The 13,228-nt window shown below is 40.5% G+C and overlaps 1 protein-coding gene across 2 annotated transcripts in view; it reads right to left on the bottom strand.

Moving 5' to 3' along the window:
• Positions 1-13,228, bottom strand: part of HECW2 (HECT, C2 and WW domain containing E3 ubiquitin protein ligase 2) — a gene marked incomplete at both ends in the record, with an annotated part of 235,382 nt that overhangs the window by 98,929 nt on the left and 123,225 nt on the right. For both annotated transcript variants that reach the window (XM_079710019.1, XM_079710018.1), the window contains one exon: positions 2,865-3,050. In XM_079710019.1, the coding sequence (XP_079566145.1) occupies positions 2,865-3,050 (186 nt within the window). The remainder of the gene's footprint in view (positions 1-2,864; positions 3,051-13,228) is intronic.

The following is a 13,228-nucleotide window of genomic DNA, read 5'->3' as shown; positions in this document are numbered from 1 at the left end:
ATTAAAAAGGGAAGCTAAAATTTCAGGCTGGAAGAAAACCTATGAACTGCCTGGAGGATGGGAGCCATGACTTTTAAAGTACAGTCAAAAGCAGCACAGCCAAATACAGACATGGCAAGAACCTTTCCCAAAGGTTCTTTTAAGCTATTTTAGTTCATTGGAAGCCAATCGTTTGTACAGGAAGGATAGGGGAGAAGCACAGGGAGATATACCTGCTTTCATTAACGTACCCAGCTTAGCTAAAAATCTTATTAAAGTCCAAATGCACAAAGCAGAAGAATCAGGCTAAAGTGTTAATCTTTCAGGCCTGTCTGATAATCCATTTTGTCCACAAGGCCAGGGGTCCTTCCACATCTTTCATGCCACACAGCATTCAAATGCAAAGCCACCAACAGACTGTGAGGTCAGCTATCTACCAGCCCACATCCAGGGCTCTTTACAATGCTTACAACTTCAGGCTGAAACCCCAAATAAATCCAAACCCTCAGGGAATAAGGTGGATGGTTATGTTACCCACACAGCCGAGATAATATTTACCTCTGTTTAACTATCGAAACCTTATAAAAGCTATGAGACGGAATTTGTTCTTAAGAATACATCGTAACTCATCTTAAATAGTATCCTAAGCTTAACTTAAACTTTTCTCGAGGTTCAGGTGTTATTAATAAGAAGCTCTCTCCTGAAGCGTGTCTGGCAAGTTGTGACTGGCAAGAAAGGAAACTCCCCTTCCATGTCTGCATGATAAGTTCCCGATTCCTTTTAGCTAAGGATACAAAATGACTTAGCAAGTTAAGTCTCTCTATAGAGCAGAAATACATGCAGCATTATCTCAACTTGGGTTGCCCTGGACCTATGGTTCTCCAATGAGTATAGCTCCTCATGACACCAGGTAAAATATTGTCAGACTTGAGAACAGAGCTGATTTCTTCATCTGCTCATGCTCTTTTATATGCAGGTATAATACCACCAATATTTTCCAAAGTCCTTTCTTGGACCAGCTGTGCCCTTCCATTTAATAGAATGTTTACAAACACAGGGCTCTCAGGCTGTTGACCCATAATCAGCACCAGCAAAGTGACACCCTCCTCTGGAAGGAGAGAGCACAGGAAGTGCCAAGGGCCCCTGCTGGCAGTTCCTAGTGTCCTGTAAAGACTTCCCTGCCATGCCCACCTGACTCGGATACAACGCCATTCTATCTGTGGTCAAGGGACCTAATCACAAATCCATTCTCTTTCATCTATTCTACTTCATGCTTGCCGCTTCTAATCTTCCCTAGGCTGGGAATTAGAGGTTTACTAAAAAAGAATTACAGAAATCAAGTCAATAGTTTCAGTGAAAGTCTGAGGGTTCCTCCCATGCAAAATACATACATGTACTTTGTAATATCGAATTTGACTGCTTTTTAGTTCTTAGATAAGATTGCTGGAAGCTGAGTTCAGGATGAGTAAGATGCTACTGTGGTATTATTGCCACAGGGTACTTTGGGGGAGAACAGCATTTATTGAGTACTTTCCACATTCCATTCGCCTTGAATGCTCTTCCCTGATATGGTTTACTTCTCACATCGTTCAAGTCTGCGTGCATGTACGGCCTTATCTGTGAGGCCTTCCCCAGACACCCTGTATAAAATAACCCTCCACTCCTGCCTTTCTCTAGACCCCATCTCCTGCTTTCTTTTAAATCATAGCTTTAATCAGCTCTTGGCATGCTGTGCATTTACCTATCTGTCCATGGCCCATCTCTTTCCATCAGAATGGCAGTTCCATGGAGTAGTTGGCTTAGCTGTTTTGCACAGGTGCTCAGTAAATATTTGTTGAATGAAAAAGTCAAGCATAGTTATTGTAAATATCTTGTCAATTTAATCCTCCCCACCCTACAAGTCACATATTTCAAGCCTTTTTATAGATAGGGAAATTGAGGTTGGTTGGTTACTCAGTACTTGGAGAGCATGATGTGGTGGTTAAGAGCATGGACCCTTGAAACAGACTGCCTGGGTTACAGCCCAGCTCAGACACTGCTCACCTCTATGACACGGCAAGTCAGTGAACCATTCTGGACCTGGGATCCTTTATATGTAAATAGCAATAATAATAACAGTACTGCCTTACAGAGTTATTGAGAAGAGCTTAAACATATAAAGGGCTTAAACAGTTCATGGCTCATAGTAGGTGCTGAACGAGAGTTAATAAATAAAATCTTAGCTGAGAAACACCTTATAAGAATTACTAACTTTCTCATTCTGATTTCTTACTTATATAACAACCTCCTGATTACAAGCCAGCTTTCTGGCTCATCCATCAAAGAAGGAAGTATGGATGTGGTTACCCGGCCTGTGTGAGAGTTACGTATTTCTCATCATAAATTCATCAATCTGTGAATCTTGTTTTAATGTGCTAACAAAACCAGGGTTCTGAATCAACAAGACTGAGGCCCAAACCCTGACGGTGTCACAGACACACCTTGCGCTGTTGCTTAGCAACCTCCTAGCCAACTTCTCCAAACAATGCTGCAACTTGTATTCAACTACCCAGAACGCAAGCTGTATAGCTAGGAGAAGGAAGTGTTGTTGCCTAAGAAACCTTTTCTGTAATCAGTAGAAAATGGTGAGAGATTACAATTCAAAGAAAATCCAGGGGAAGTGAGAGTTTTGCCCAACAAGTGCCCTCACAGCCATCCACCGCATACACTACTTCAGAAGAGTGTAGCAATGGTTTACGGTATCAAACAACCTGCTTGTCCAGGTTTCCCTTGAACCAGGTCACGCAGGGCTTTTAGCCCTCACTTGAAGGGCAGGGCCCAGTGCCAAAGCTACAAGCAGCCCACAGTCACACGAAGGCTTCCCCATGGCAACTCCCGCAAGTTACCTTGCCCTGATGATCATGTTTCATTTCCCAGCCCCTCGGCAGCTCCAGTTGTTTGTTTGCAAACATGTTGAGGAATCCCACAAGGTCCCGGTTATGCTGGTAGCGTTCAAAGTGGTGGGTGTCCCGCCGGACTTTGGTGATCATGTGCTTCAAACACGTGTTGTTTGTAAACATGCGGTAGGCACTCTGGAGAGGATGGAAAAACAATGTTAATCTGCTTTGGGACATGCAAAAGCAACATATATACTCCCATGGGCATATTTAATCTTTGGATAGTGTACAGGCTTCAGTATAACACGAGACCCACACATGGAAACAGCAGGCAAAGAAAATAATTTTGATCAAAATAAAATAGACGACAGAAAATCAGGGAGTCTTCACTAATGATTCTAGTTTTCTAAGGAATGAGAATGCTGTCGAGTCTCATTCTACAGGTGATGTAAGATCCTAAAGTTGGTTCTAGGCAAAACCCACACAGTCGAAATCACACCATGCTGGAGACAAACATACCACCTCACAGTGAGCCCCAATACAGCCAGTGTTCCCTCCAGCACAGGAACAGATCACTGGCTCTTTGGGTGAGTGCCAATGAAGCAGCTGGCATACATTTAGGAGCCAAGATGTATGAAAAAATGCTTGGCCATATATTTGAATATTAGAAGTACATGCAATGGGCTGAGTTGTCCTCACTGAGAGTCATATTCAACTGAGACCAGAGTAGACTGGAGTTTTTCATCTCACTCCTGCTTGGAGGCATAATCTCAGTAAATGGGATGGCAGGCAGAACTACCTGGACTGTATAACTCAGTTTTTTTTTTTTTTCTCCCTCTCTTTTTCCTGTGTACGTACACACACACACACACACACACACAGATAGACATATATATATATATATGGCCAAATTTACATGATTGAAATACATATTTAATAAAACTCCATTACACCAGCACATACAAAAAAGTGATTGTTTTGTAAAAGGATCTCATGATACTTAAAGAGTCCAAAAAAGGACCATGGGGTGTCTGCGTATGAGTCAGGCAACAAATATTCAATGCACAATACCATGTGCCAAGCAGTAGAAAAGGAGTAACTGTATAGAGCTATTTCCTTAAGTCATCAGAAGGAACGTGATATTCATGAAATTGACCAACCGTGAAAGATCTCTCCTGGAATGCTATTCTTCTCACGTAGATTCAAAGGGCTTTGGATTCCTCTTATCTTTAGTGTCCCAGGGACACTAGACTAAGTCTGGAGGCCTTCAGGCTTTACTTCATGGGTTCTGTTATTTATTTCCTTTTAGACAGACCAAGGCAAACCCAAAAGAAACCAGAATCCCTGGAAATCATTTCACTTTAATAAACATTTACTGTGCTGGTTATTGAGGATAAAAGATAAATGAGTATGAGGACAGTCAACAATGCTCCTGTCTTTCCAGGGTCCCTGAGGATGTGTCACGTCCAGGTCAAAGCATTTATTGCCGATAGGAGTCCCTCTAGAGCTTTCTTTTCCTTGGTACAGTGAGCACAGCAACCGGCCATGTTTGAAATGGTGGCTGCTTCCCAGTCTGGGTTCCTGGGTCTCTGAAGGGCTACAGGGATCAGAGAACCCTGACAACCCAATTTGGAATGAGAAACAAACCTTTGCCGGCTTAAGCCACTGAGATTTTTTGGTCACCGTTATCGATGTCTAACCTAAACTACATAAAGTAACTTTTCTACCGTTATTCTGATTGATTCGCTGTCATTATATACTTTTTGCTTTGCATTAGAATATTTTTCCTCTATCAAAATGGAAGGAAGGGAGGAAGGGAGGGAGGGAGGGAGGGAAGGAGGGAAGGAAGGAAGGGAGGAAGGGAGGGAGGGAGGGAAGGAGGGAAGGAAGGAAGGAAGGAAGGAAGGGAGGGAGGGAGGGAAGGAAGGAAGGGAGGGAGGGAGGGAGGGAGGGAAGGAAAGCCACATTAAACAGTCCTCAAATATTAGTGTACTAGTTCCTTAGTACACCTGAGTAGAAAATATTTTGAGGTCACATTTCAACCTGACAGTCTAAATGAGAGGAGGTTAGATGGCTGTGAGAAATTATGAGGTTCAGAGCACAGAGCACTACCAAAGCAGGCAGGCCCATGCAGGGGCTCTGGTCAATTAGAGAGCACGAGAGAATAAGAAAATGACACTATGAAAGCAGAGAAGGAGACTAATAGAAGAAGTTGGAGGGTGTCAGAGACAAACGTTAGCTAACTCATAGTTTAGCCCATGGCTGACCCTTCCTTGGAGTCTTACGTCCAATCAGCAAGGCATCTGTTTTCTGCATTTCACAGAAGCCATTACAAGCATAGAGGCCAGAGACCACACTAGCTTCTGTGACAGCGACGGTAACGAACTTTCAAGTCATACTCCCTAATAAGTCTCCTTGGGGACAAATCATTGCGGGATAATTCTGTCAGATAAATCATTTCATTAACTGTCTTCTAAATAGGTGTATGTCCTGTCACCCTTCCTTCTCCTACGGCCCATTAAAATAAGAGGCCATATCCTGATTCTTTATTTAGAGCACTAGAAATGCTCCTTTTCTGCTAAAGAAAAGCAGCAGAGCTTCATTAGGGCAGGCAGTGGTAATTAGGTGAAGGGACCGACTCCAGCCTCAGGCACGAAGCAACTCCCCGGGGCTGGACAGCTCCTTAAGCACAGGAGCCTTAAGGCTGGTCTTACACTTAATTATGTCCTTTCATCTTCCTCCTCTCCACTCAATGAGACGTGTAATACAGTGCCAAGTTCAACTGATCTTTGCAAAAATCATCTACCAAAGTAAATTAAGTGCAAGGAAGATTTCTCTCATCAGTAACCAGCAAACAGCCTTTAGAACCACAGCTTTTTCAAGTCTGAATAATATGCACATGACTATTAGGGTCTATTTAAAACACATAAGGCAAACAGGAACATCCCTCTAGACTGCTACATGTCTATAAGAAACTACATACATACTTATTTACATGTATATGTTTACTTATACATGTTTATATGTATGTATGTGTAACATTTATACAAGTCTATGCTTATATATACATCTGTTTATTCTATTTTTGAATATATATTTTATATGTTTGTTCAATATGTATAGTATTGTTTTAAAATATATATTTTATATATATATATACATATATATGATCTGAAATATAAATATTCTTTCTCAGTAATTTTTTTTTTTTTTTTTTTTTTTGCGGAATGCGGGCCTCTCCCGTTGTGGAGCACAGGCTCTGGACGTGCAGGGTCAGCAGCCATGGCTCACGGGCCCAGCCGCTCTGCGGCATGTGGGATCTTCCCAGATCGGGGCACGAACCCGTGTTCCCTGCATCGGCAGGCAGACTCTCAACCACTGCGCCACCAGGGAAGCCCATTTCTGAGTAATTTTGTTCAGAAAAGATATTTATACTCCAGTTCATACAGAACTATGGTGAGGATTCTAGTCACAGCTCATGGACAGAGACAAAGAAAGTAATTTACTCTCTGCCTCAATTTGCTCAACTATAAGACAGGATAATAGCAACTGCCCTGATTTCTTCATAGGCATGTGGGATTGAAATCCAGTGGAACAAAGGATGTAAAAGCGCTTTGAAGAGGTAAAAATCACTGTAAAAATACAGAGTGGAAGTAAGTACAAGCATATATAAGGGATTATACCTGTCGTAACTACATTCTAACAGCTGGATTACAGTACTAAAACTGTTTTCTACTTTCAGTCATTGAAGATCTCGGGTAAGCATCCCACTTTCTGTTAAGGGAAGAAGCGTCTCATAACCTCTCACTAATTATGTGCGAAGCCCTGTGCTAAACCCTGAGGATACAGAGATGAGCACAGCCTGATCACTCAAAGGGATGGAGAAGGAAAATTATAGGGGGAGGTGGGAGGAAGGGGTTCACTGGAGGCAGAAAGTAGAGCTTGGGAAACAGAGGCCACAGTAGCAGTGAAAATACTGAAACACACTGATAGAACTAGCAGAGCTAAGAATGAGAGCAGTCCAAAGAGTTGAGAAATACTAAACAGGTGGGTTAGGTTGAAAGAGCTTCGTCTTCAGGCATCTTTACTCGCCCTCTGGGGTTCAGTGGGTCTAACTGGAAAGGGATCCTCTTCTGTGTTTGAGCTGTTGTTTTGTTTTGGTCTTATAGGGAAAATATGCAGTAAAGGGATCTGATCTTCTACCTGAAACAAAAGTAGATTAGGAAAGGGCAAATGGACCTATTTCACAGCAGTCTCATTATAATGCACAGAACGATCACACCTGGGAAGCTGCTGCATGTGGACTCACAAGCAGTAAGGCAAGTTGGCAACTGTTAACAGTAGACAGAGCCCCTTTAAATGAACCCTGCAGGGTGTAAAGTTTTCTTGTCCTTTGATGTGATTTAAAATGTCCGTTTTGATCATCCCTTCTCTAATCCCAAACTCCCTTTCCCAATCCTCTTAGTTGTTTCTTGTCTTATCTCCCTAGTAAAGAAATAAACACTCCGTGGTTGGATGAATGATCAACTGATTATGAACTGAATTTCTTCGTGGAATTTTGTTAAAATAACACTCCTTAGAGCTTGACTTGTTTTGTTTGCTTAAGTGCTTGAGGTGTTAGAAGTGAAAAATATTGAGATGAGCCAAGGGGAACGTTATTGCCATTCGGCAACAGAATAAGAAAACTGTATGTGAACACTCAGTTCTTATCAATCAACCAACTTATCGATCAATTAATTGCAATCAATGCAAGTAATAATCAAACCTCTTTTCTTTTTTTGGCAGTTTTTCTTTTTTTTAAGTGTTATGGTGATCATATGCCCAGGATTACCTGGCCCAGTCTTGATTTACTCTAAATCTGTTCTTTTCAATAACACAGGTAAGTATTGATACATTACTGCTAAAGAAAATCTATCTTTCATATTCCAGAAATCCTTCATCAAGAACAGGTATTCTGATTTCATGCTTGGAAAATATCATCACTGCCTCCATAGCAAATGTATACAAAGGCTCACAAGGGAGCAGATATGAGCATCTGTATATATTATTCACTAAACAAAATTTATCATAAACAACATCAAGTAACATTGTTTCCATAAGATATATGCTGGGATATGTAAACAGTCTTGTCTTAAGCAGGTGTTTCACAATATTTTTAATCATAAGGGATTTTACATTTTTCTCATCTAGCTAAAGAGTAAAATGGAGGGAAAACTGAACTTATTAACAAAACTAACTAAACTATCAACTCATATACCACGCAATAGCGGGAACTTCTGTCTTATAAGAATATATTTAAGTATTTTGGAGCAATATTTTTCTTCATTAAGTAGTAAGGAGTGTGTAAGATGGAATTAATGTATTTCTAGAGAGTTTATTAAAAGCCGAAGTAATAATTATTTGGCATGTATGTTGGAAACATTATTCAGTTGCATATAGTGAAATGTATTTATGTATGACAATTATTAGACAAACAGAGTCATACCAACTATAAAAGACATGACACTAATAATTAAATCTTGAATTATCAGGAGAAATGGTTTATCAAGACAATTTTGGAAGCAATCTGATCACAACCAGAAGAGGGCAGTAGAATATATCTTTTTTTTTTTTTTTTTTTTTTTAGAATATATCTTAAAGCAACAACCACGCAAAAACAGAAAAAAAAAATCCCAATATTTTGTTCCTCAAGTTCTCCTTTAGAGTTATGACACCTATATATCTTCTTAATTTTGTTCTTTTCAATAAAGATGATTAGGTATCCACCAAAAAACTATTAGAACTAATAAATTAATTCAGCAAAGTTGTATGATACAAGATTAAAATACAGAAATCTGTTGCTTTTCTATATGCTAATAATGAACTAACAGAAAAAGAAAGCAAAAAAAAAAAAAAAAATGTTTAAAATCACATGAGGGCTTCCCTGGTGGCGCGGTGGTTGGGAGTCCGCCTGCCGATGCAGGGGACGCGGGTTCGTGCCCCGGTCCGGGAGGATCCCACATGCTGTGGAGCGGCTGGGCCCCTGAGCCATGGCCGCTGGGCCTGCGCGTCTGAAGCCTGCGCTCCGCGACAGGAGAGGCCACAGCAGTGAGAGGTCCGCATACCGCAAAAAAAAAATTAATTAATTAATTTTAAAAAAATCACATGAAAAAGAATAAAATATCTAAGAATAAACTTAACCAAGAAGGTGAAAGACTTATACTCTGAAAACTATGAAAGATTGATGAAGGAAACTGAAAATACATAGAAATGGAAAGATCTTCTGCATCCTTGGATTGGAAGAATTAATATTGTTAAAATGTGCATGCTACCCAAAGCAATCTACAGATTTAATGCAATCCCTATGAAATACCCATGACATTTTTCATAGAACTAGAACAAAAAACCCTAAAATTTATATGGAACCACAAAAGACCATGAATTGCCAAAGCAATCTTGAGAAAAAAGAACAAAGCTGGAGGTATCATGTTCCCTGACTTCAGACTATACACCAAGCTACAGTAATCAAAACAGACTGGTACTGGCACAAAAACAGACACACAGAGCAATGGAATAGAATAGAGAGCCCAGAAATAAAACCACACACCATAGATTAATTTGTCAATTAATCTATGACAAAGGAGGCAAGAATATGCAATGGAGAAAAGACAGTCTCTTTAATAAGTGGTGCTGGGAAAACTTGACAGCTACATGTAAAAGAATGACATTAGAACATTTCCTCATACAATATACAAAAATAAACTCAAAATGGATTAAAGACTTAAATGTAAGACTTGAAACCATAAAACTCCTAGACGAGAACATAGGCAAAACACTCTTTCACATAAATCACAGTAATATATTTCTTTTGGATCTGTCTCCTAAGGCAAAAGAAATAAAAGCAAAAATAAACAAATGGGACCTATTTAAACTTAAAAACTTTTGCACAGCAAAGGAAACCATCAACAAAACAAAAGACAACCTACTAAATGGGAGAAAATATTTACAAATAATATGACTAACAAGGGATTAATATCCAAAATATATAAACAGCTTATATAACTCAATATCAAAAAAACAAAACAACCCAATTAACAATTGGGAAGAAGACTCAAATAGACATTTTTCCAAAGAATACATACAGATAGCTAACAGGCACAAGAAAGGATGCTCAACATCACTAATCATCAGAGAAATGCAAGTCAAAAGCACAATGAGATATTACCTCATACCTGTCAGAGTGGCTATCATCAAAAAGTCTACAGATAACAAATGTTGGTGAGGATGTGGAGAGAAGGGAACTGTTGTACTCGGTGGGAATGTAAATCGGTGCACCCACTATGGAAAACAGTATGCTGGTTCCTCAAAAAACTAAAAACAGAACTATCATATGATCCAGCAATTCCACTCCTGGGTATATATCCAAAAAAAAAAACCAAACATTACTTCGAAAAGATACATGCACCCCAATGTTCATAGCAGCATTGTTTACAATAGCCAAGATATGGAAGCAACCGAAGTGTCCATCAACAGATGAATAGTTAAAGAAGACACAAAGGAATATTACTCAGCCATAATAAATAATGAAATTCTACCATTTGCAACAATGTGTATGGAACTAGGGAGTATTATGCTTACTGAAATAAGTCAGACAGAGAAAGACAAATACCATATGTTATCACTTATATGTGAAATCAAAAAATAAAACAGGGCTTCCCTGGTGGCGCAGTGGTTGGGAGTCTGCCTGCCGATGCGGGGGGCACGGGTTCGAGCCCCGGTCTGGGAGGATCCCATGTGCCGTGGAGCGGCTGGGCCCGTGGGCCATGGCCGCTGGGCCTGTGCGTCCGGAGCCTGTGCTCCGCAGCGGGAGGGGCCACAGCGGTGAGAGGCCCGCGTACCGCAAAAAAACAAAACAAAACAAAACAAATATATATAACAAAACAGAAACAGACTCACAGATATAGAAAACAAACTAGTGGTTACCAGTGGGGAGAAGGGAGTGGGAGGGGCAAGATAGGAGTAGGGTATTAAGAGATACAAACCACTATGTCTAAAATAGATAACCAACAAGGATATATTACACAGCACAGGGAAATAGCCATTATTTTGTAATAACTTGAAATGGAGTATAACCTATAAAAATACTGAATCACTATGCTGTACCCCGGAATCTAATGTAATACTGTAAACCAACTATACTTCAACAAAAAGAAATCACAAATCGCACACTGTAAAAAGATGATAGCTTGAAATTGGCCACAGTGGGAATATTAACATTAAAGAAATTGGTAAATGCAAATGAGGCCTTGATATTGTTTTATGGGCTGTCTAGACTCAGAGTGGCTGACTGGCTGTGTTTGCTAACCAAGTTTTATTGGAATACAACCACATCCATTCATTTACATGTTGTCCTTAGCCCAAAAGCTGAAGATATTTACACTCTGGCCCTTTCCAGAAAAAGTCTACTGACTTTTTCTAAATAATAAGTTCTAGACTTAAGAAACTGGTAAAGAAAATAAAATGCTAATAATACAGATTAAAGTTCAAATTGTGCTGTTACATTGCAAATAGCGCATGCACGTGCACACACACACAATGAAGAAAAATAAGTCCAATATTCAAACACTATTATCTAGCTAAACAAAGGTGCTGGCCTCATTGACAAAAGAGTATGAAGAATGTCAGCTCCCCCTCCAAGATATGTGCCATATTCATCCACCTGTCACCATCTCCACTGCTGCTGCACTAGTCCAAGTCCCTTCCATGTCTCACCACAGAGCCTTTTCACTTGTTTCCCTGATGCCAAACTTGCCTTCTAAAACCCATTCTCAACACAGTAGGTAGAAGAAACTTTAAAAAAGCAAAACTACACCCCCACAGGAACCCCCTTTAGAATAAAGCCCATTTAGAATGAAGTCCAAACTCCTTGCCAGATCACACAAGCCCTACATTTTGAAGCCCTGCTCACCTCTCTGACCGTACTAGTTACCACATCAAACTCTTTCCTGTCCTCAAGCCTTTGCTCTTCCTTGGCAAGGAAAGTTCTTCTCCAAGACCGTTGCCTTTCTGGCTTCTTGACATTGTACAACAGCTTGAATATGGCTCCTTGGAGAGGCCTTGCCGTCCACCTGATCTAAACCAGCATCTGCAGTACCTTGGCCCCAAGTCACCCTAGCCCAGTCACCTGTACTGTTTCAGTTGCCTCATGACACATTTCACTGTCTGCATTATCTTTGCTTGTTCACTAGTTGATCTTTATTCCACTGTATCCTGAGAGTCTCGAATGTACTAGGCAAATCATAGGCATTTAATAATTATTGGTTGAATGAATGCATGAACAAATGAACAAAGGAAAACTCATGTTACCTGACCCCAAGTCCAAAGCTTTTCCCAGCACAGCATGACACTTTCTGTTTTAGACTGACAACTCTGAATGTTATCCCATTCTTCCTTGTACGAAAGCCTACGATCTCCTAGAATTGTCGCAGACACGAGTTTAGGTTCCTGTAACCTGGCTTCTGCTTACCTTTCCAGGCTCAGATCTGACTTTCACTAGTGTCCCATGGTCTCCACACACCAGCAACCCCAAACTGCTGTACTACTAATTCGGTTTCAGTACTTCTGTAGTAATTACTGAGACAGCCCTGCAACTTCATGGATCTCTTGTTTTGTAAATGCTGCTCCTTCTACCTAGAGAGCTCTGAACCATCTTATTTCTAGGGCAAGTTCCTGTTCAACCTTTAAAAACTACTCAGTCTTTAAAACCTATCCCAAATGCAAACCCAGCTAGGGCTCCCCCCGGATGCCTTCTCCCCAGAGTTAATCACGCACCCCAGCAGGATATCTTCTACAACCTTCCATCATGGCGCTTACAACTCTTCTCACTGCATTGGAATGTGTTTTCAAGTCTGGGGCTCCAGAGCCCACAGTTGCTGTCAATTTTATATCTCTAGGACTTAGTGTCTGGTATACAGTAAGGAATAAACAACTGTTGCTACATTGAATGCCTCTTGCATGAAATCTGAGAACAGCCTTCTCCCAAGTCCTCTCTCTTCCAAGATAAACCTATAAACCATGAGATAATGATCAGTATGTTAACTGATCCATAAATATGTGCATCCTAATAGCCTCGCCAACAGCTCCTGGTGATTGGACTACGCTGACTTCTACTTTTCCCAGCAGTCTCTTTTTCCTAAGGCATATAATCTGTCTGGTTAAATTCAAAATGTTCTTACATTCCCTTAACAAACCTCTCAAGAGTCCTCTTCTTAGGTTTCTATTCTATTTACCCACCAAAGGCTGCCAACTCTGCCTGTGATTCTCTCATGCTGGAGCCTTCCTTGTTATTTCCTCACCTCCTAGTCTAGTCTCTTATCAGCTCCAGCCACGATGAA

The sequence above is a fragment of the Hyperoodon ampullatus genome (assembly GCF_949752795.1).
Source record: "Hyperoodon ampullatus genome assembly, chromosome: 8".
Classification (NCBI taxonomy): domain Eukaryota; kingdom Metazoa; phylum Chordata; class Mammalia; order Artiodactyla; family Ziphiidae; genus Hyperoodon; species Hyperoodon ampullatus.
Note: the sequence above shows the minus strand (reverse complement) of the source record. Positions and strands in the feature narration are given on the sequence as shown.